This window comes from Paramormyrops kingsleyae, chromosome 7, assembly GCF_048594095.1.
Source record: "Paramormyrops kingsleyae isolate MSU_618 chromosome 7, PKINGS_0.4, whole genome shotgun sequence".
Lineage (NCBI taxonomy): Eukaryota > Metazoa > Chordata > Actinopteri > Osteoglossiformes > Mormyridae > Paramormyrops > Paramormyrops kingsleyae.
The window spans coordinates 25549982-25575097 of NC_132803.1; the positions used below are offsets into that span (position 1 = coordinate 25549982).

At 38.1% G+C, this 25116-nt stretch overlaps 2 protein-coding genes and 1 long non-coding RNA gene across 14 annotated transcripts in view; 2 read left to right on the plus strand and 1 right to left on the minus strand.

The window, feature by feature from the left end:
* The first annotated feature begins 1220 nt into the window (after positions 1-1220).
* Positions 1221-3502, plus strand: LOC140592027 (uncharacterized). The gene is made up of 2 exons (XR_011992251.1): positions 1221-2156; positions 2417-3502. It is a non-coding gene; the product is annotated as an uncharacterized lncRNA (long non-coding RNA).
* Positions 3503-8096: 4594 nt separating this feature from the next.
* s1pr3b (sphingosine-1-phosphate receptor 3b) lies at positions 8097-12263 on the plus strand. Its single transcript, XM_023792087.1, has 2 exons — positions 8097-8330; positions 8975-12263. Exon 2 carries the CDS (start codon positions 9200-9202, stop codon positions 10256-10258), a length of 1059 nt encoding a protein of 352 aa, XP_023647855.1. The 5' UTR covers positions 8097-8330; positions 8975-9199; the 3' UTR covers positions 10259-12263.
* A 1164-nt stretch (positions 12264-13427) lies between these two features.
* shc3 (SHC (Src homology 2 domain containing) transforming protein 3) overlaps positions 13428-25116 on the minus strand; it is a 47790-nt gene continuing 36101 nt past the window's right edge. For 11 of the 12 annotated variants that reach the window (XM_023792077.2, XM_023792080.1, XM_023792076.1 and 8 more), the window contains 3 exons: positions 23001-23192; positions 21916-22211; positions 13428-15378 (listed from right to left, as the gene is read on the minus strand). In XM_023792077.2, the coding sequence (XP_023647845.1) occupies positions 15250-15378; positions 21916-22211; positions 23001-23192 (617 nt within the window). In that variant the 3' untranslated portion in view covers positions 13428-15249. The remainder of the gene's footprint in view (positions 15379-21915; positions 22212-23000; positions 23193-25116) is intronic. The other variant, XM_023792075.1, reaches the window with a different exon arrangement.

The following is a 25116-nucleotide window of genomic DNA, read 5'->3' on the forward strand; positions in this document are numbered from 1 at the left end:
GTAAATTTACGAGAAGAAAAAGTCGGATATTCTCTGAGTTTAAAGTGACAAATATACGGAAAAAAACCCCCACAAATTTACGAGGAAAAAAGTAAGATATTCTTTGAGATCAGAAAGTCGCAAATTTGCGAGAAATGTCAGATATTCTCTTAGATTTTAAAGTCACAAAAAGGACGAAATCACGGAACCACAACGCCTGTGTGAAACTTCGCCAGTGGGCGCTACACACGGAAGCACGCGCTCACAGCGAAGAGTTGGAACATGGCGGAATCAGGAAAGTTTACCTGTGTTGAAATGAGATGCGTATAGTCGGCAGGTTATGTTTCATGTCATGTGTATTACGGTAGATCACGTTTGTTCGGCGGAAGAAGTCAATTATATAACCTCATAGTTAGCGCTTGTTTCATTAATTATGGGAAAACAGTATTTTGCACATAAAAACCACAGTAAAACCTCGGATTGTGAGCATAATTCGTTCCGGAAACGTGCTCGTAATCCAAAGCACTTGTACATTAAAGCGAATTTTTCCTTTAGAAATAATGTAAACTCAGATTATTCGTTCCACAACCCAAAAATATTAATTAAAAATGATAAATACAAAATGTAAAGTAAAAATACATACAATAAATTAACCTGCACTTTACCTTTGAAAAGAATCGTGGATGGTGTGAGGGAAACGAGAGAGAGGAGGGTTATTTTGTAGGACGACTTTCACTATAACTAACGGAATTACTGTTATCTGTTGGCTCACTGGAATCTTTTTTTTGTGCGACATTAACAATGAACCTATCCAATGACAGCCGCTTTTGGCTCCTTTTCGATTTCACGGAAATGTGGTCATTGCATTGTCGTTAAACAGATTCATCGCTCACACTGCTACGCCGCCCTTATTCGGGTGGTGCTTTTCTACTAAATTTTGACTATGCGAGTGAGGCTCGCCGACTGGGACCGAGCATGGCAGACGATTACCCATAATCCCGCAGCGAGAGAGAGAACCATCGGCTCAGTCGTGATCACGTGACGCTAGGCAGACAAAGCGTTTACGTTATACTCGTATCGTTTGTTTATCAAGTTAAAATTTATTTTAAAAATTTGCTCGTCTTGCAAAACACTCGCAAATCAAGTAACTCGCAATCCGAGGTTTGACTGTATTTTCTTATCCTCCTCCATGCCCCAGTATGAGCCTGTATTACTGAAAGTTGACATGCTGATAAACTTAATGTAACAGGACATTGATTACATTAACTAATGATTATAGTCAGGCAAGATGAGATTTTCAAAAGGAAGATTAACCTAGCCTTTTTCATGTCCTGATTTGTGTCATGTGAATACAACAGGTAGACTTTAATTAAGGTATTTTGCACAAATGCTTATTTTAGGTTCTTTTGTTTTTTGGCCATCAAGGAATCTCATCATAGACTGCCCCTTGCCGTGCATTATGCCTGGCATGGATGACCTAATAAAATTCTACTTTTCTGTTGGATTTACCAATAGTGAAATACTCATTTTATTAGCACAGAATCACCATATTATGCTAAGCATCCAAACTTTGAAGATACATTGCCGTGAGCTAGGACTGTTCAGACGAAAGCAGCATTCTGATTTGAGCTTTTGTGCATCAGGAACTACAACGCAATGGACAGATGCAAGGATATCGCTGGTTACATCTTCGTGCAATTCAGAGGGGATTAGACAGTACAACAGTAAAGGTCCCAGCGTTCTTTGGCATATGGACTCCTTTGACAAACTGAAGCCCTATGGTATAGGGATCAACAGATACATCAATGGCTTCAGTCGTTTTGTTTTATGGATGTAAGCGTACACAACAAACAATGACCCCAAAGTTGTAGCTGACTATTATATTCAATGTGTCACACATTTGGGTTGGTGTCCAGAATGGCACTGAAAACGGACATGTTGCCAATATGCAAGTGTTTCTGAGAAGAAACCACACTGACAATTTTGCCAACAACCACAGTTTCATTTATGGATGCAGTACAAGCAATCAGCGCATAGAATCCTGGTGGGGAATACTAAGAAAACAAAGCATTCAGTTCTGGATGAACATGTTCAAAACCCTCCAAAATAATGAACACTTTTCTGGAGACTTTTTGGATAAAAGTTTAATCCAGTTCTGCTTCCTCAACTTCATTCAGGTACCACGTAATATGACTTACACACTCTCACTCCTGCCTCTCTATCTATCTACACACAACACATTAAGCTATTGTTTTATATGTGGTCTATTCTTTATTTACCCTTCCTTTATCCAAGATAGGCTCAAGGCAAATATTAATCTCTGAAGTGATCTCTAAGTGAAGGACAAAAATACAGTACCCCTTATAGAATACATACCATATCAAGTGTAGTAATGTTTCTCTTGTAATATGCGTACTCTGTATATACTCTGATTTAGAGAGACGTGGATGAAGTGGTGAGAACATGGAATTCCAACAAGATCAGACCCAGGCCAGGCCAAGGTGTACATGGAGGTCGTCCAATCCTCATGTATACAGTCCCACAGGAGTACAACGCCGAGGACAAGCTCAAAACAGTGGGTCCTGGGGAGGTAGCTGTGTGCAAGGAGGAGTGCACAAGGAGTGCTTTACGTTCGTCACTTTTTGAGGTCCCCCTGAAACATTTCCGTTGTGGTGCCTGCTATTTGCAGCACTTTTTTTGTGCTTGCAGCACGTTTTTTGTGTTTGCACCGCGTTTTTTGTGTTTGCACCGCGTTTTTTGTGTTTGCAGCGCGTTTTTTGTGTTTGCACCGCGTTTTTTGTGTTTGCAGCGCGTTTTTTGTGTTTGCTGCGCGTTCGTGTGTTTGCAGGGCGTTTCCGTATTTGCAGAGCCTGTGTTGTCAAACTGATGGAGACGTTTTCTTAATTTGTTGTGTTTTTTTTATGTTTGCATGTGTTTTCTTGAAGTTGCAGCGTGTTGAGCTCTCTCGGCCACCGTAGGCACCACATGGCAGGACAATGTATTAGACAGAAGGATTTAAAAACACAATTTCTAAGGAAAATCAGAGAATGGGATCAGAGCCCTTTAAAAAAAACAAATGTAGAAACTAGCAAAAAGCCCACAACTGAAAATATACAAAGCAAACTAAAATTACTTCAGCTAAACCATGTGTCCTTTTCCCTATGAACACATTTTAAACTCCTTAATCTGCTTCATTCCATAAACTCAGCGCTAACCAATAAGAATGCCAGGGCCTCTCCTCTCTTGTGGCATTGTGAAAGTGTAGAAGTGGTGCTGTTCATTACTGACCCTTTATTCCATCCTGCAATATAAAAAGATATTGATTCTCTCTGCAATAAAAAATGTAGGCATCTGTCTTGCAACAGCAGTTAAAATAATCTGCAGTTAACCAGCTAGACAAATTGTATTGGAATCAATCCAACCCCCCCACACACTCTTACCCTTTACACTACTTTTTTAGGTTGCCCATCCATGATACTTTTCTGTAATGGTCTATATTATTCAAATAAAGAGGGTGCAAGAAGGTTCCTGCTTTGACTACCACTGCATACACGTACACTAAATAATTTCTCCAGAAAACATAGCTAGCGGTGAAAGCTACACGCCTTTACCACTAAGTAATGTAAATCCCTGATGCAGCAAACCAAGATGGCTATTTTAAAAGCAGATTATAACGTTCATTGCACTGGTTTCTAGAACATTCATCTCTGTAGACCAGATTGTTTCATTCCCTGCTCATGATTTCTGTTATATCATTCACCTTTCTAATCATTATAATACAGAGAAAAGCAAATGTGTGGAAGGAAAACGAATACATTTTCACAATTTTGATTTGTTTCAGTGAATATGGAGTATAATTAAGACTAGAAGGTCAGCCATTCCTGGGAGCAGTTGGGGTTAAATCACGCTGTCAGTCACAGGGTTTTAACCACCAACTTTCTGATCACGGCATCCAAACCCAAAGGGCTGTACACCAAGCAGACTGAAACTAACAGGCCCGAGAGCAGTCTTCCATCAAGCAGTGGGTCATCAAGCAATCTGCAATTCATCTCTCTCTTTAGTATTCAGTAGTCTGCTGAAGTCCATTACTGAGCAGAAGCTCTGCCTGTGGTCTGCAATATCCGTGGCATGAACTTAGCAGATTTCCACCCCAGATACAGGGCAGTTGCCTATGTGGAGGGGGAGGGGCATCAGTCCAGGTGCTGATAGGTGGCTGATGAGAGAGCCAAACAGACTAGATAGCAGCATGATCATTTGCTATGGTGGCATTATTTATTGTAGTAATGGGTCTTAAATACTGTGATTCTTGGGTCATCCCTCAAATACATCAGCAATAATATTAAGTGAATAACATTGACTATCTCATTACAATGGCACCCGTCACTGGTGCCATTACATATTAGGCAAGTGAACAGTCAGTTCTTGAAGTTGATGTGTTGGAAGTAGGAAATATGGGCAAGCATAAGGATCTGAGTGACTTTGACACAGACCAAATTATGATGGCTAGGAAACGGCAGGTATTATGGGGTGTTCCTGGTATGCAGTGGTCAGTACCTACTAAAAGTGGTCTAAGGAAGGCCACTTGGTGAACTGGCGATGACATCATTGGCGTCCAAGACTCAATGATGCACAGGGGGAGGGAAGGCTAGTCTGTCTGGACCGATCCCACAGGAGAGCTACTGTAAAACAAATTGCTAAAAAAGTGAATGCTGGCTATGACAGAAAGGTGTCAGAACACAGTCCATCGCAGCTCACTGCATATGGGACTGTGTAGCCACAGAGCAGTCAGAGTGCCTATGCTGACCCCTGTCCACCAGCCCACCTACAATGGGCATGTGAGTGTCAGAACTGGACCATGGAGCAATGGAAGAAGGTGGCCTGGTCTGATGAGTCATGTTTTCTGTTACATTATGTGGACAGCTGGGTGCATATGTATTGCTGGGGAAGAGATGGCACCAAGATGCACTATAGGAAGAAGGCAAGCCAGTGGAGGCAGTGTGATGCCTAGGGCAATATTCTGCTGGGAAACCTTGGGTCCTGGCTTTCATGTGGATGTTACTTTGACATGTACCACCTACCTAAACGTTGTTGCAGATCAAGTTACACTCCTTCATAGCAACGGTATTCCCCGATGGCAGTGGCCTCATTCAGCAGGATTTTGCACCCTGCCACACTGCAAAAATGGTTCAAGAATGGTTTGAGGAACATGAAAAAAGGTGGTTTTAATGTTACAGCTGATTGCTATATGCAGGAATGATGTGTGTCATTGGTTTTACATGTTCAGTCTGACAAGCAGACAGACTGACCATGTAATCAGACGTCATGGAGAGGCATTAAAAGAGATGCAACATGGTTGCATTTACTCCTTCAAGTCTGCTACTGCATTTTCGACCTATGTAAATCACGTTTGCGCAAGTACCACAAGCACTGCTACAGGAAATGTTTTTATAGCTTTCCCCAGTTTTGTACCTCCTTATTTTCTTATGCTCAGCTGCTTAGAGAACCATGGTTGTTGAGTGTTCGTGCAGTGTCCAGAGAAGTTGGTAGGGTCAAAGAATTTAAGCACTGGAACTGCAGGGATTCTCTTCTTATCGTTTGACCAGTTCTATACTCTCCACTCTATGGTGTCCTGGTGCCAAGTGCACATATGAATACCCTTATGATTGAACATGGTGTTCATTATGGACAATCCGTGACGAGCACAGAAGTCCAATAACAAAACATCACTCAGGTTCAGATTGGGGGGAGCGTTCCTCCCAATCACGCCACTCCAGGCCTCACTGTCATTGCCCACGTGAGCACTGAAGTCCCCCAGCAGAACAAGAGAGTCCTCAGGAGGAGTGCTCTCCAACACCCCTTCCAAGGACTCCAAAAAGGGTGGGTATACTGAACTGCTGCTTGGTGCATAAGAGCAAACAACAGTCAGGACCCGTCCCCCCACCCGAAGGCGAAGGGAGGCTACTCTCTCGTCCACTGCGGTAAACCCCAATGTAAAAGGCGCCCAGCCTGGGGGCAATATGTATGCCCACCCCAGCTCGGCGCCTCTCCCTGTGAGCAACTCCAGAGTGGAAGAGGGTCCAACCCCCTTTGAGGAGACTGGTTCCAGAGCCCAAGCCGCGTATCGAGGTGAGCCCAACTACATCTAGTCGGAACCTCGCAGCCTCGCGCACCAGCTCAGGCTCCTTCCCCATCAGAGAGGTGACATTCCATGTCCCAAGAGCTAGCTTCTGTAGCCGAGGATTGGACCGCCAAGGTTCCCGCCTTCGGCCACTGCCCAACTCACACCGCACCCAACCCCTATGGCCCCTCCTACAGGCGGTGAGCTCATTGGGGGGGGGGACCCACATGCCTTCTTCAGGCTGTGCCCAACCAGGCCCCATGGGTGCAGACCTGACCACCAGGCGCTCGCCATCGCCATCTTTCTCATCATTAGGGGTCTTGTGAGCTGCACTTCATCTGGTTCCTCACCCAGGACCTGTTTGCCTTGGGTGACCCTACCAGGGGCATAAAGCCCTGGGCAACTTAGCTCCTGGGATCATTGGAACACGCAAACCCCTCCCCCACGATAAGGTGTCGGCTCCAGGAGGGGGTAAAAGACAACCCATCAGACAGTATTGTCAGGAAATACTCCTGACATTAGATTGAAGGACTTTTTGCTTTGATTTTGGATACAAACAGCATTCATTTGGTAACCTTGCTGAAAATGTTTGTGAAGCACAGAATGTACAGTATTTTTGAGTCTGAGGTGTTGATTCAGTTTTTTAAGTTGTACTTTTGTAGTCTTTAGTACTACTGTATACTGTTAAATGTCTAAACACTACATAAGTATGGCTTCAAAATGAACGTGGTGGAGGTGTTTATGTGCCTCTGTGATCCTAGGAGCTATGGTGTTGAGGGTGATTGGCCTTGGTAGGGTCTCCCATGGCAAATTGGTCCTAGGTGAGCAGCTAATCCCCTTCAGTTCGGAGCAACTCCTAAAGCGCTTCATGGGCCTGTACTACAAAGCGGGGTTACTGGCTTATCGGGGTAAATTGTATGAATTACGGTAGTCTGGGCAAAATCTAAAGAACGAATATGAAGTCCATTTAAACGGTGGTACCTTAAATCTGACAACTAACCCTGATAAGCCAGTAACTCCGCTTCATAGTACAGGCCACAGGTGTGACACAACAGTGCCAGCCAACACTGCTACCCCATACTGCCTTGTAAAATACTGTAGCGCTGGCGAGTTGCCTCTCGCTAGTTGAGGTAATTTACATGTTCCCAGTGCATTTTGGATGTCTGTTGTAAATAGCCCCTGTACGCTGTCACTGTTAATTTCTGTGCCATATTCTGTGTGTCGCGTGTTCCCCCACTTGGAATGTCATGTGTAGTGACTAGTGTTTGTAATGTTAGCGTAGTGACTAGTGTACCCACTGTGTGTGAGAACTATCATGTGTCATGGGACCTCCATGTGTTTCCAACTGTTGAAAGCAGAAGGTGTGGGTTGTTGGGCTGATCTATTGTGAGTCCATTTAAGGTTATCAATAAAGGAGCTTCCTGTGTGTGAAATGGCTGCCTTGTTTCTTGCCTGACTCTCCAGGGCCTGGGTCTGCAGGGCATCACAATACTTGTGTGGAATATTTAATGTGTACTGTATACCTAATTTGAGATCCATTTAAGGGCATTTGGGCTTTGCACAATATACTTTACATTATAGAGTCAAATAGGTTGTAACTCCAGTGATGTACTGACATCTTCCAGGTAGCTCACTAAGTAGTTTAGTCTTGGCTATGCACCATTAAAAGCCATTACATGCGCAAACACACAGCATTTCAGACTTGCTCTTTGAATAATTTTTAATTTAATTTAATTTAATTGTTTATTGGATTTTGAGTACCTAGGTTTTAGACTGTTAGAAAATGAGTATTGATTCAATATAGCCTCAGTAGATTAACAAGAAAAAAACAGATACATCTACACACAGTAATTTGAAAAATGGAATTACTTAATAAAAAAAAAGAACTTCATATTGCCATACAAAAGCGCTCTAAGGCACATCCTTTACAAATAAGTCTGGCTTCATGTCAAAGTTAAGCTGAGGCGTGCGTGAGCATCCGCCTTTGCCAGAGAAGGAAGCGAACTTTGAGGAACACACGTAAGTTTTTAGCTGGTCGAAGCTGGAGGGAAGTCGGAGAAATCAAATGTGGAACGTCATAAAATATACATCAAATACAGAAAACTGTAGATTTAATACATTTGTTAGTGTTATATTTTAATTCGATTATATAAAGAGAATGAAAAAAAAATCACGCTCTCGTACGTATGGGTCCGATGGAACGAAGCGGTTACTGACGCCTAAAAATCAAACGGTAAGTAGCCTACATATTCCATTTTGATAATCTATTCGCCAGTATACTTTTATCATGGTTACATACGGGAAATTGAAAAGGAAAAAGGAAACAGTGTATATTATATATAATTATATATATAGCTTTTCGGTTGCAAAGCATACTTAATTTAGTTTTATAACCGTACCAAAGGAAAAGGGAAATCCGTAACTATTATGCGATAGTGAGACAAAACGTTTTTATCATAAAGGCAGCACAAATTCAGCATAGAATTTAGCCTCACTTCACCTTTTTATGTAAAATAACGGAATCAGGCATCGCGACCTCTTTTTAAAGTAAATAATCAATTAATTTTCAATGCGATTAAACTGCAAATGTGACTTTTTATATTTCCGAATCAAACTTATAATCTTAAACACTGCACTGACATGTTTTACACTTTGCTAAAATATTTTGCATGCATATAATATTTTTATGATTGTGTGTTTTCAATTATGATCCTGGATGAATACTATCTACCACGAATTCTTTTATTGGATGGAAATTCTACGATTTCATTTTACAAGTCATTACATTTTACAGAATATTACATTGAAACTAAGTCATAGTCAAAATATTACTATTGAACAAAAATAAAAATTAATAACATGGGTGTTTTTTTTTAGGTGTTGGCACTAACAACCAGTAAAGACTAAGCTCTTCAGTACGGAATAAGGACGTTTACTCAGCACTGTGCCCCTATAATTTTATGCATAAAGCTCACAAATCCAAATCGGCTCGTGTTAAACAAGTGGAAAAGGGATTGTTAGAGCTCTTACGGACTGTTACAGTGTTAAGGATCTGCTGTACCTCAGGGAAGTGATTTCCAATCCTAGACTGCCCTCTGCAGGATGGAGAAAAACCTAATTATTATTCACTACAACTACACCGGGAGGTTATTCAACCTCAGTGAAAGCGCGACTGGTGCCACAATCGCTGAGAAAGCGATCTTTCTATTCATATGCAGCTTCATAGTCCTGGAGAACTTGATAGTACTAGTGGCAATATGGAAAAACCACAAGTTCCACAACCGCATGTTCTTCTTCATTGCTAATCTGGCGCTTTGTGATCTGATGGCTGGAGTGACCTACGCAGTAAACTTGCTGACGTCAGGGGGGATGACCTTCCGTCTTTCCCCATACGCATTCTTTGTGCGGGAGGGAAGTGTCTTTGCGGCACTTTCCGCATCTGTCTTCAGTCTGTTGGCAATTGCAATTGAGAGGTACATGACAATGATTAAAATGACACCTTACAATGCCAATAAAAGATACAGAGTGTATCTCTTAATTGGGACATGTTGGCTGATTGCAATTTCTTTGGGATCCCTGCCTCTGCTTGGCTGGAACTGTCTGGACAATCTTCCTGACTGCTCAACTATCTTACCTCTTTACAGCAAGAAATATGTGGCTTTTTGCATTATCATTTTTATGATTTTGTTGCTGTCCATCTCTGTACTATACGCTCGTATATATGCCCTGGTCAGATCTAGCAGCCGCAAAGTCACCAAGCACAGTAACTCAGAGCACTCCATTAGCCTCCTGAGGACAGTCATCATCGTTGTCGGCATCTTCATCATCTGCTGGATGCCTCTTTACATCCTGCTGCTAATCGACGTGGCCTGTGAACACAAGCAGTGCCAAATCCTTTTCAGCGCTTCCTGGTTCATCATCATGGCCGCCCTCAATTCTGCCATGAATCCCATCATCTACATGCTATCCAGCAGGGAGATGCGGCAGACGTTCCTCAGCCTGATCTGCAGTTGTCTACTTGGGACTAAGACAGGAAGTGTCCTAAAAGTAGAGCAAACCTCAGAGAACAGCAAGAGCAAGTCCAGCAGCAGCAGCAGTAGCAGCCATGCCCAAAAGGCCGTGGTCAAAGAATCTCTTGATGTTGAAAGTACTGTGGAATAGTCCATAGCCTACAGCTGCAAAAACTGGACAGCTGGATATCCAATATTCTTTATTAGTTTGAATTCTGGAATGGACAGAATAGTCAGATGCTTTCCTGGTGAAACATATACATCAATTGAGACCTGATTAGAATACTTTAGAAAGAATGGAAATTCAGAATAAACTGCCTATAAATGTGATGAATACTGAAATTTAATAATTTTGAAAACTATTACATTTCTTTAACAATACTGTATAATTTATGTATCTATTATTGTCATAAAAATTGAAATGTAAATATGTTCAGTTAGCAGTAAAATTGACCTGCATATTTAATATTTCACAGTGTAAAACAAAGCAGCATGAATTATTGTACCATGTAAACTATTGTATTCATTGTTCTTTACATCTCTCTGAACTATGCATATCAGCTTGTCCCTTATACATGTCAAAAACTAAATTTTGGAAAACTAAAAATGATACCCCACCACAAGAAAAACATACAAAAGCCTTTCTCTAACAGATGAATGAGTTCCATTTACTTATTTAATATTAATACCGGAAGTCATGTCACAACTGCATTGCAAAGCAGACATCTTTGTATGCGAGCATGTTAGGACAGCACATTAAAACAAATTTTAACAAAATTGCAAAAACTTCACTTTGTTTGAGCATACCCTAAATGCAGTCTAAATGATGTGAAATTTTGCACGAAGTACTTGAATGAAGGGATGAGTTCTGAAACTTTCAAAAGTCGAAAAATAAGGGACACCCTAATGCGTATAGATCAGAAATGATGTCAATATAAAAGGAGATTGCTATATCCTTATTAATATTTTCATGTAATACACTTTTGCTCTATAACAACATTAATAATTTAGATTTTTAGAACATTTAAACTGGGGCGGCACAGTGGTGCGCACTGTCGCCTGACAGCTCTGGGACCCGGGTTTGAGTCTCCGCCAGGGTTGCATGTGTGTGGAGTTTGCATGTTGTCGTCGTCGTGGGGTTTCTTCCAGTTTCCCCCCCACAGTCCACAAACATGCTGGCTAATTGGAGTTACCAGGTTTCCTGAGTGTGCCCCGTGTGGAGCTGGCACCCCATCCTGGGTTGTTCCCTGCATTGCACCCATCGGCTGCAGATGCCCCACAACCCTCAATAGGATAAGTGGCTACAGAAAATGGAAGGAGGGAACATTTAGATTTAAATTCCAAATTAAATAAAACCAATCAAGTGAAACTATAAATTTCCTGATTGTAAAACAAATCTAATAAAATGTATTATCATCGCTGGTGGTTCTATTAGGAGACTTCAGTGTTCGCATGGAAACATTGGAGATGCCTGGAGGACAATAAGCCATAGCGATGATCTCCTGGATCTAAGAGAACCTGTTCATGAATGGTAAGAAGAAACATGGCAGGTGGATAAGTTTTGGTTACTGCAATTTTGCAGGAACTGAGGAAATTTATGCTGATAAAGTGGGAAGTTAATCTATGTTCCTGTCCTGACCTATGGTCACAAAAAACGCATGTCAAAAAGAAGGACCCAAAACGACAGCAAAGGCATGTCTCAGCTACATATTTTCCCAAATATTTTCATAGTATATTTCATTATATTGAATTTAAAATAGAATTTTTTGCTTCAGTAATACTCAGTTAAGTCAAGCTACCTTCTGGTGAATTTTGCATAGATTCTTTTCTATGCTTAATAACAAAGTAAGAAACCAATATATCTGGATGACATTGTCATTTTAAACAATTTAATTTCTAATTAAAAATAAAAGCCTTTAAATTATTTTTCTTATTGTGTTTGTTTATTGTTTGGGTGTCTTTTGAAATCAGAATGGCAGTTCTCAGATTTTTTTTTTACCACATTGTGAAATGAATGTGTTACAAGCCATTCTGATGAGCACATGACAGAAAGGACGTAATAAATGTATTAAATAAGTTTCCACTTATGGAAGTTTTCTGCAGTAGTGTATGTATACCTCATAAATTCAATTTAATTGTATTTTAAATATACAAAACATCCTTTGTATTCTGTCATTTTTCATAATCACAAATAAAAGTTGTACAGATGATTAGGAATATTTAATTAAACATAAATGTTGTGACGTGAAAAATTTAACTTGACTTTAAATATACTTAAGATTCTTGGTAACACTTTACTTAAAGCCATGTTTTTAGCAATTTATAAACAAATTCATAGCATGCATTCATAAAGTATTATAAACATGGCTATAAATATTTATCAAAATGCATACCATATTATAGCCATGTATATTATGCATTATGACTACTTTATTAAGCTCTCATCTATAATGCACTGTCGACACCTTTATCATGCATTATAACGGTCAGTATAAGCATTAAGGATGCTTTGTACTGCATTATAAAGGTATCTATAGTGCATTATAGATTCATAAGGCAGTCATGTGTTATGCCTTTTTATAAATATAATATTCACAGCCATGTTTATAATATCTTATGAATGCATTATGAATGTGTTCATAAATTACTAAAAACAAGGCCTTGAGTAAAGTGTTACCAGATTCTCCATAATAAATAGTATGTATCATCACTACAATGTGCATGGTAATTTAAAATATTTTTAGCAGCATAACTGATGAGCATGAAAATTCACTTGATGAACTTCTATGCCTGGTCAAATTTTAAAATGGGTTACTAATGCACCTACTAGGATTATTAATTTATTTCTTTCCAAATAAATTCAGTGATTTACCTAATCAAGATATTCTGGAACTAACACAAAAAATGCATGCAAGACTATGTACCTGGTAATTAAATAAACTGTACTTAAAATTCCCCACAGTGGAAAGTGTAATTTTCTAGGAGGATACAAAAGAATTATTAATTTTAGTACTAGTGGGATAAAGAAACTGGAATTTTTACTGGACATTTACTCTACCTAAGGCACCTTCCCTTTTTGTCTTCCAATTTGTTTAATAGTTGTTACTTTCAGTGTAAGAGTGAGGACTTGCACAACAGAAAAAATGGACACATTACAAATAATTCTAATTAACATTCTGTTCCGTCTTGCAGTACCTGTCTGCTAATTCTGCATGCCATGATAAACAAATTTAAATCAATAAATGTGCCCAAACAAAAGTGTATCACAGCAAAGACAATAATTTTTGTCACAAGTTAATAACTGATACAGTATTTCAAAGTGTGAATGAACTTTTCTTTAATGTGAAAAATATTACTGTCTATAACTTGCCAAAAACAAAACAAGGTTATTGTTTCACTCACTGTACACCAAAGGACATTTAACCTGTTTCAGTTAAAAGGATGCATAAAAATAAAATATTTCAATACTTAAATATATGTGTCTGAAGTCAGAATAAAAGTTGAATTTTTATTTTTTTGTACTTTTTTTAGAATACAAAAAAAGACCCCAAAAGCTTGCCACAACAACTACCACATACTCCTATCTAGGGTAATACTTAGCAGTAAGACCCAGATGGACAACGAAGGGGCAGACAAATAACTCCGAAGTTTAAAGTGTTTTGTTATGCATACAACTTACTCACTGTAACAATGTCAAAGGCATAAAATATACTGTGGTTTTGATGGAATAAGAGCAAGTTGTACAAAAGTTAGTACAATGCAAAATATTTTCAACTATGATGTGTATTAAATAGCTCCTAGTTTGTTTTACATTTTGTTTAAATTACCCAAACCTTTTATTAATATTTATTCCAAATCTAATACTGCCCCTAACCCCAAACATTAAGTTATGAAACAAAGTGTATTGCATAGCAGCACTACTGGATACTTAAACAGGAATCTTTTCTAGTTGTCCAAACTATGACCTTATATATGTTAAACTTTATTTAGGAGCCTAGAAACCCAAGTTTTCCCCAAGATACAAGTGACTGATAGACCGTGGTTCTCAATAATGCCGTTCATGTGCGCATTTTAAAAAGAGTGAATTGATATTGCATTTCCTTTTAAGGGGTACATATATTAAAATTATGCAAACAATTATGTAAAAATACATTACTAAATATAGACCATTTTTTGGTCTTTTTTTACAGTAAACACATATTATGCTTTGATTGTGCTGTTTATTTGTGAATATTTGTGAAATAATACATTTCCTGTTCTAAGCTCACAATTCATGAGATCAATATTTGCAACATTAATTCAGCCCTGACCTAATTTACTACACATCCTTTCAAATTTATAGGAATTAAAACCAAATAACAAGATCGTTTAAAGCAAATGTATTACATTATGAGCATACGCAAGCACCTGTCAAAGGGTTAAAGGTCTACAAACAATGACCACAAAAACAGTTTAATTTCTAGTCATGCGACTGCAGTGACAATTTAGTGTACTTAATAGAAAAAATTGCAGCTTTTTAAAAATCACATCCACAGCATTGGGGGCATACGATTTTATCCCAAACTTCTGTGGCTACTGAAGAGCAAGCAGTTACACTTTCCTCTTTTAAAGCAGATCCACCAGTGATTTGATAGAATGTTACCAAATTAACTGTTACACTAGCTTCAAAAGAAGATAATTTCAAAAATACTGCAATACTATCTGCTTTTTCTCTGTTTTCTCTGACTCTTACCAACAACTGTGTAAATCTGTTTGTGCTTAATAGACAAAACTAGAACATTAGGTTACTCTAAAATACTCTTTGCCTCCTTGAGGATAATTTTCAGTTCATCTAAACAATTAGCAGTAGTTTTTTTGTTTTTTCTTTAAAGACGCCAGATCAATATCTATTCATCAACCTCTTCTCAAAAATATAGAATTTCAATAATCACAACAAAAAAATAACAGTTCTATAAATCAAGTGTCAGTTGAAACAAATCTCTCCAAGTCTGCCAGAGCAGCCAAAAGGTGCGCAGAGAAGTTCAATGATGCTTTCATCTTTAGTAATCTTTGACCATAACATAATCTGTCATCTTCAAGTTTTTTAGGTGTGCAAGCGGTAAAAATGCCTCCCTCGTCCCAGCAATTCTCAAATGGAGCACGTCACTGTTTTCTTGCTACAGGCTGTTTGAGACAGAGTTCACTTCCAGCAGAAACTATGGGCAGGCCATTCTCACGGTGATGTGTGATTAGGTGGCTGATGCTGTCGAAGATGTGATCTTTTGTCCGTACCTTTAAGGGAGAGAAGAAGAAATTAAGGAATTAGAAGATTATTTTGAGGTGTCATTACCACCTACTAAGGATTTTTTCCTATTTGATGTTATTTTTAAAAGGTATTATAATTGTTTTGACCATATTAGGGCTGGAGATTTTCAATGGTTCAAAAAGTAGCTCTAGGGTGGCACTGAGTATCAGTGAGTAGCACTGCTGCCTCACACTTTCAGGGTTTGAAGGTCTAATCCTGTGTGTCTGCAGTTTACATGCTTAGGGTGTTGCATGCGTTTCCTCACAGAATCTGAAATCATCACCCGTTATCAGTAATAGGAGAGTAAAGCATCAATGCATCATGATGAATCGATTATTATGGTGGGGATTCCGCTGCATCAATTTGTAATGCCAGAATCGATTAAAGATAATTATATTCCTATTTTGAGGTTGCGCGCTGTTGCATTCACGTGCTGCAGGTAAACACGCAAAGTAGTAGTGCTGGCACACAAATTTTTTAAATGTAGGATGTCGGGGGAAAGATTATTAAAGCAGGAGTTCCTCGCTTTAAGATGATTCAACTTTACTGTGGTGTGATTGTGATGCACATTCAGAAGTCACCAAAATTTTTTATCTGTTCCTGGGTAGAAATATGCCGTGAAAATACTTTCTGCTGATGGTCACATCCATCCAGCACTGTAATGATCACAAGTGTAAATATCACATACAGGGGTCTATTCTCCCATCAAGTGCTTAAGTCAAAAAGCACGTTTGAGTTACATGTATGCATGGAAGTAGACTACTACACTATATTTGGTCATTCTCACAAACATGAGAATCCTTCCACAAAAACTAAATGTTAGTGAAATACGGTGTTTGAATTTTGTGCAGAGCAATTCATATTACCTTATTAGTTATATTAAAATGTAATTTATAGTTTTATATATATATATATATATATATATATATATATATATATATATATATATATATATATAAAAAACTATAAATGTATGGATAAATGTATGGATAAATGTATATATATATAGGACCACTATTGCTCCTAATTTACATTAATGATATTGACACCAATACATACAGTAAACTGGTTAAATTTGCAGACGACACCAAGGTGGGTGGTGTAGCAGATACTGATCTAGCAGCAGAGAGGCTACAACGGGATCTGGATTTAATTAGCAACTGGGCTGATACTTGGCAGATGAAATTTATCACAGATAAATGCAAGGTAATCCATGCAGGGAGCAGAAATATAAAGTACAGATATTTTATGGGTTCCACTGAAATAAAAGTAGCTGATTACGAGAAAGATCTCGGTGTGTATGTTGATGCTTCCATGTCCCACTCTTGCCAGTGTGGGGAAGCAATAAAAAAGGCCAATAGAATGTTGGGTTATATCTCTAGGTGTGTGGAGTTTAAGTCAAGGGAGGTGATGTTACATTTATATAATTCCTTGGTAAGACCCCACCTAGAATATTGTGTGCAGGTTTGGTCACCATACCTTAAGAAGGACATTGCTGCCTTAGAAAAGGTGCAATGCAGGGCTACGAGAATGATTCCTGGTCTTAGAAGAATGTCTTATGAGGAGAGGTTAGCTGAACTGAATCTGTTTAGCCTCGAGCAAAGGAGACTAAAGGGGGGACATGATCCAGGTATATAAGATTCTAACGGGTCTGGATGCTGTTCAGCCAAACGGCTATTTCAATATTAGTTTAAATACTAGAACTCGTGGCCATAAGTGGAAATTAGCGGGAGAACATTTTAAAACAAATTTGAGGAAGCACTTAGAGTATGGAATAGTCTTCCTGCTAGTTTAGCGAAAGCTAAAACCCTGGGTTCCTTTAAATCAGAGCTAGATAATATTTTAACAACTCTGTGCTATTAGTTAAGTTCTCCCCAAACGAGCTTGATGGGCCGAATGGCCTCTTCTCATTTGTAAATTTCTTATGTTCTTATTTAATGATGACAACTATTTTCCTGAAATAGGCACTACCAATGCAGGTTTAAAATCAAATATCACAAAACTACATAAAATGTTTTAAAATCTTTCAGCTTTATTGCAAGTAACATACAACAGACAATTTGTATAATAAGATGTACGTTCATTTCTTCATGTTCTGTATCGTCACTTGTTTTTCTCTGCAACTGACTGACTACCCCAGAGGCAAAATCTGCATTTTATACCATAATATAATGTGCCTCTGTCAGCAAACTAATTAAAATACAATTAGAGAAAACTTTTGTTATTGTAGTGATTTTGTGAAAATTATCCTTATTTTGTTTAAAAACAAATCCATCTACTGTTTTCCCCTTTTCATTCAGGACTGCCGCAATTAGTCGGCGTAGTCGATGACATCAGCGCTGAAAATACATCGACATCAATATTTTAAATCGATGCATCTATTTTATTATTTTAATAAAATTACCTTTATGATGTCTAAAACGTTTCATTTCATTATAATAAATGTTTTCCTTTAATATCAATATGTAATTATGGAAGCAGTTCAAATTATCACAAAACAAAAATGTGGTTTTACACTGTGCGATGGCATACCACAGTGGCATTAGCGCTATGCAGAGAGTCTGAAGAGAAAACGCAGGATGATGGACCACAGGAGGAGGCAAAACCACCACAAGTGCTGTTTATTCATGTTTATTAAATTGGCATTAGAAGGGAGAGCTTTTTAATATCTTTTGTCATTGTAGTTCCCAAATACACTCATTATTAAAGCCATAAAGTTGTCTGCCTGCTACATTAGAATCTTCATTGAATAAGTATTTATGAAAATGTTTAGGCTAATATCTGAGCTTATTCTACATGGACTGACGATGCCAGTGTGTGCGTTCGTGTGCGTTGCACTAGGGACCAGTGTTGTTATCGTAAACTAAAACTGAGATGAAAACAGACACTAAATTAAGGAAAATAATAATAATTTGTGAACGGAAATAAAAACGAAAAACATATTTAAAAAAAAAATAGTGGCCACACTAGCAGTGTGTTTTTACCTTGTTTACCCAAAGTATGTCCTCTTTTAAAAGATTGTGGATGCTGATCTGTCCCTTCCTTCATTGCGACTTCAGTGTGTATTGCTTGTGTCACATGAGGTGTGCTCTGCTAACTGAATTTAATAAGCATGGGAATACACCAAATCTATACAGATTACTACCTTTTGGGCATCACAATATGCATCTCATTAAATTTTTAGGCATACTACTACCTGCTTATTTTGGACGAAAATAATGCGCGTATAGTGTCAAAAAGCCAACGTAAATTATCTAAAGCCCTGCAATGACATACAGTTTGTTGTTGTCAAAATAAAATTGAACGGTCAAGTTGATTTTCTGAAAGCAAATGAGTTTAGATTTAGATTAAGCAGTTTAGATTAATTGACCAATCAATAAAAGTCAATATATTAATCTATAGAAAAATAGTCGTTAGTGGAAGCCCTAATTCAGAACGATTCTGTAATTCATAGTTCAGAACAAGGCTGAAACGTATTATTCCAAACCAACTGCCAATACACTGTTACCAGATCAGAGCTTGACAGTTTATTCTGTCATTATAATAGTAGTTTTAAAGTGCACTTGCAACTGAACATTCATTGGAAACTCAACTTAGTGCACTTCTGCCTGGTCGACTCCTCGACAGCACGTAAATGCAAATGTAGTACTATATCGCAGTTCTTGCGATACCTCTGAAATGTGTATCATGGTTACAACTGTAACCGGTTATGGTAAAAATATTTCCATATTAACCTTATTTTCATGTATTTACTTTTCAATTACTGGTATTTAGTTAGTTACAGTAATTATTGATTATATCAAAGAAAAAAGGGCCGACGGGTGGCTTAGTGGGCTAAATCTCTATGCCTGTGATCAGAAGATCACCCGTTCAAGCCTTGGCCTCCCTCGGCAGAACAGTCACATGTCCGTGGGCCCTTGAGCAAGGCCCATACGGCACGTTGGCTGATGACTCCCAAGCTATGGAGAGCAAGATGTGATAGGTGAAAAGCAGAATTCCAATGTACCTGCACTCGTACTTGTGCAAATGGCAAATAAAAGTTTTTATCATCATTCACCATCATAATTTTTTTTATTATTCATTATTAGAAGTATTACACATCGCAATGTATTGATGCATTCCCAATAACTTGGAACTTGAAAATTTCCAACCTTCTACTTGATAAAATGCTATAGAACAGCTGAATGGAATGAAGTCGCAATGCAAACGTATGCAAGCAAATGCTAATTCAAGTAGCATTCCTACAGATGTGCTAGTGGAAATTTGCCCATCATGTATATCATGATATACACTATGTGAACAGTAAATAAGTGTCTCTTTGGTTTAATGTCACTGTTGCTCTCCAAACCCGGTAATGCCTTTACCAAGTCGACCCTTCTGCAGTGGAACATCGAAACGAGCTGTAACCGTGCTGTAAGTAGTGTCTCTGAGTGGTGTGGATCAGGTACTGCCTGGGTAACCGTGCTGTAAGTAGTGTCTCTGTGTGGTGTGGATCAGGTACTGCCTGGGTAACCGTGCTGTAAGTAGTGTCTCTGTGTGGTGTGGATCAGGTACTGCCTGGTTCCTGTTTTCCAGTGGAAAAAGCTCTGTTGACAGAGGTCTCTAAGTACTGTGCCGTGACATGTTTATCATTCATTATTAAATCTGGTCTGCAAATCAATCTTTCATTTTCCACGGAATAAAAAATTATGTAACATCAGTCCACTAATCTGCACCAGCAAGCTCAGCAAGTTTCACTGCTGGTTGCCCCTGCCCCCTATTATTCAGTAGTTGACCTTCTGACAATTAACACTGGCCTTTCCTCTCTGTTTAATAATAACATTTTTAATAATGTAATTAAGATTATATTTCCTTTGCATTCCATTAGCAGTAGGTCATTCACATCCCATGGTAGTATCTTTGATGTTTTTTCTTGGTTTAGTTAAAAAGGTATTTAAATTAGTTTATCAAAATAATCAAATAATCAATTAACTGAATTGAACCATGATAAATACACATTTCCGATGCATCGAATTGTTCCCTCAGTAATATTCCTCGAATTGAATTGCCTTGTGGCCAATGATTAACACCCCTGGCAGTTAAGCTAATTGTTGGGTCTAAATTGACAGTACAGTATGATGTGTGTATGTGCGCTGCAATAGACTGACGTCCCAGCCTTGTGCTTGCCCTTGTGACAATGACCAGCAAAAGTAGTTAGAGGATGGATGGAAAAAATTATAATAATAATAATTATAATTACAAGGCACACAATAAATGATTCTTGCAGGGGCGCAAGATATTAACCTCAGGTTACCATAATACTGCAGTCTTATAGACAGAAGGATCAGTAAGACAGTCATTCCTATGGTATGTACGTGATCAGCTATGGTGTAAATCGGGACAGTATTTTTTTGTGTATCCCTAGTAAGAAATGATGCTTAATCCAGTAAGTCTATTATATACAAACATTTAACACTATATACCCAATGTATTTGTTTGTGTAGCATTACCCTTTACTCTAATTATAAAATAATTAAAATGTAATAATTCTGACTGAATAATTAGATGCGTTTCTGCTGTGGAGCTCGAGTAGGCTTCAACAGAACTTGTCTAAACCTGGAGCTCAGCTTCTGACTCCGCTGTAGAGTCAGGGCCTGGAAACCAATAATCCTGCGTCATAATGAATGAGTGAAGTTTAAAGAAAATGTCTTCTAGGTGAAAACCCACTACATTATCACATGGTGTGGCTATCATGCTGGTTTTTGCCTTGTATATTGAAATAAGTTGCACATTTTATAACATCACAAACTATACTAATGCAAACATTTTCTAAATTGAATTGGCATTGTTACGTATCTAAGTTTTTAAAGGTTTGGGTTTTTGTCTTGTGTGAATTTCCCATCATCATGGGTCAATAGAACTTCTATGTTAACTGACATATATAACAAACTTGAAAATGCAGCAACCACCTTTGTCAGTCATTTATCTAGAAACGGTAATTGATTAAGAAAATAAGATCGGGACAGCATGGTGGCTTAGTGAAAAGCGCTGTTTTGCCATGTGTTGTACTCAAATATGGAAGCATTACATTTCCACAGAAACACTTAAAATTCTCCTTTACATACATATATTAAGTGTAATCTACAGTTCTAAAAAACAGTATCTGGCAAAAAAGCAGAAAGGAGATTTAAAAAATGAAAAAGTAGTTGCCTTAATGTAGTTTTCTGCTGGAAGAAGTGATTTGGGTACACATCATTCAGTGTCACGGAGTAACACTTTAAAAGTTAGCAATTTGCAGAAAATACTTACCCCACCTGTGCTTCAAACTAAATGAAGGTGTTTTCATTAGAGTACATTATCCTACTGAACATTTACCTAGTGATAAAGAATAAAAAATGTTTCTGAAATCCTGGAATCTTGCATGTATGCTCAATGTATGCAAATGGGATATGCTTTGGCAATCGTACTTATGGCTTGCATCTCTGAAAAGTACAGTACAGCTTGTTTAGTGCTTAAAAAGCTAACATGCTATGATCCATACTCACTGTGCCTTCAGGGTCCACCAGTAACAGGTGCTTGGCTACACCGTTGTGCATGCCGGTCAAAACATAGGAACCTGGGTTGGTACTGCTCTTCCTCACGAGGAAGTCTCCATCGTCATGCAGCAGCTTCTCAGCTTCCTTCCGGTTCATCTCCTGATGGTACCATGCCTGCCCCTCCAGTTCCTCATTTGCTTTAAACGCTGCCGCACGAACCAGCAGAGGGCTGGAGTTATCCACCGATGACATTTTTTTCAGGGCTGGGACTGGAGTCTGAGTTAAGATGGCATCTTCAAAGGGCTCTAGGGATACAGATATATAAATCGAACATTAATAATTACGTATAAAATACAATAGTGAAATTATATATGTATACTGATCAGTCACAAATGCACAAATAAGTTTCTTCCAAGCTGGAATTACGTTTTCCACATTTTAGCATTATTATAATGTGTAGTCATGTAAGCATTTGTATGGACAACCACCAGTCATCCAAGATCTGTAACCTTTCTGTGCAATTCACAGCAAGGCAGAGAACCAAAGGTAGTACTTTTATTTAAAAATAAATAAATAAAAATATTTATAGTAATTTATCACTGTCACGATGCAATGCCACAATACAAGAGAAATCAGCCACCATTCTTGTCAGTAGTAGTCAACATTCTCAAACTATGTCTAAACATGTTTTGCACATTGTACATTTTCATTGACTTAATACTACTGTTTGTTCTTATTTCTTTAAAAGTGCAGTATACAGGTATTTTATACGGCAATGGCCCAGTTCAATAACAAACTACGTCATAGGGTGGCTGTCCTTTTCTCTTTCCCTGTTAAATGCTGATTGGCCAAGACTCCTGGTCAATCACATAGAATGAATATTTGTATTACCATTCAGTCGTAATTTTTTACTGCTGCTTTTCCTAAAGTAGTATCAGAGTTAATAGCTTTAATAATTAGAGTTGTATATGCACCATTATAAGACCTAAACTTAACCCCAAAAAAGGATCACGACTCTACCTATATATCTTTTACATGATGAAACGTTGGATGAAACAATTAATCATGAGGGTGATGTTGATAATGTTTCTTACTCATATCAAAAATGTCTTTCCTGGGGCTACCTTTGGGCACCCCGCTGGGCCTGTCCGTCACATTGTCAGCTTCTCCTTGCAGTGCCGCCAGCACACGGACATCCATGTGCTGAGTGTTCACATAGGTAGGGGTATTGGCTGTTTTTGCTAATGGATTTTTCCCCTCAGGCAGACTGTAGATGTCACTTGATCCTGATCGGAGAAATGAAAAATAACTATGATAATTACATACATACAATACACATGGTTGCAATGCATGATATTAGCAAAAGACCTTTTTAGGTACCATGTAAAACAGAATTCAACAGATTTTTAAGCCATTTTATGGTCAACAGTTATCTTGTCATTTGGGCTGTCAACTAATCCATGGTGACAGGAATTATTTCACTCCATACAGGACACTTATGTCCGATAAGTCAAAGCCTGAATGGTCATGAAAATATGCCCTTGTCATTAACATACTAAACATACACTGTCCCCAAATACATTTATATTTGCTGTTGGGTGGGTAGCACTGCTGCCTCACATGCACAGGGCTGAGGGTTTGAATCTAACCTATGTTGTGTGTCTGTGTAGAGTCTGCATGTCCCTCTAATTCAAAAGAGGGTTCCTCTGGGTACCCCAGCTTCACCCTGGAGACATGGACTTTAAATTGGCGTCTCTAAATTGCCCGTTGTACGTGGGTGTGTATAAGACCTTTCATGGACTGACATTGACAGCCCATCCAGAGTCTGCCCTGTTGTTTGTCCTCTTGTGCAAGTTAAACCTATATTCAATGGTGTTAAGTTACTGGATGTTATGAATGATTCTCTGATTATAAGCTCTCAAAAACAAGTGCATTGAATTTTATAATAATGACACGTACAACAAAATCCTGCTACATATACTATACACCATTATTTTTAAATTATGAATACATGTTTCCAGGGGTTATATAATCATTTAACTTTTTGCTAGCCAATACTATAAACTATAATAACTGAACAAAAGTAACCACAAGTCTTAACTTAGACCAAATCATTTTCATTGTTTATAAGAAAAGCAAGTACAGCTAGCTAGATCACCAAATTGTGATGAAAGTTTGGATATAGATGCTTCAGAGACATAAGGACAAACCTAAAAAATGAAAGGCAAATATTGCAAGTAAAAAAAAATAATTGGTCTTCCGCATTCACTGTGATGACAGAAACATGTTCTTGTTAATCAAAGCACAACTGGGAATCATTCGTTCATTTAAAACGTAAACCTCCCTAATAGGGGTAAAAAAAAAAACACATGATTACACTTGATAAGTTAAAGATAACAGCCCAGTGACCAAACCTCCATAAGCAACAACTGTATGTACTGAATGTACTGCTGGCAAGGTGGTAAAGTGCCCGCAGGAAGTCTTGGGATGCTCGCTTAACTCAGAAAAAATATTGCAAATGTATTGGTTTTATATAAAAAAACATTACTTTATTCATTTGTTTACAAAAAAAATATGTTACGTTAAAAACAACCAGTAGTTTTAAGTAAAACAGTAATTTCAAGTAGTAATACACTGAAACCCAAATTATAGTTCTAAAAGGGCTGTTCTAAGTTAACTCTTTGGGTGCTTTTTTAATTTAGAAACACCTATGCAATAACATAAAACACCAAACAGTTGCGTTTAGTATCCCTGTGGGGGTAATTGACAGCAAAACGGCAAGAACAGAACTGAATGAGTCAGTCAAAAAAAATATGATACTTGATAAAGAAAATGCAGAAGTGCAGATATGTTAAACAGACATTTTGTTATGAAACCAATAAATTTGCACCATTTTTGCAGAATTAAGCAAGCATCCCAACCCTGTACATTTATAATGTTGTTTATATGAAGGAGGACCTCAGGCTTTTTTAAGCATAGGATGATTCAGCATTTGATGTCAGTTGCAGATGTTGCTTATTTTAAAAACTAATTTGGTTAAGCCTAAAATGCCATTTTTGAATTACAGCTGATATTCAAGTTTTATCTTGATAAGGTCTTAATGTTCCATGGCTTTATTTTGTGACAATATTAAGGCTAACATTGACTGCATCCCTTTAAATGGACTAACATTACACAAACAAATAGTCTAAGCGTAGCATACTTTTACCT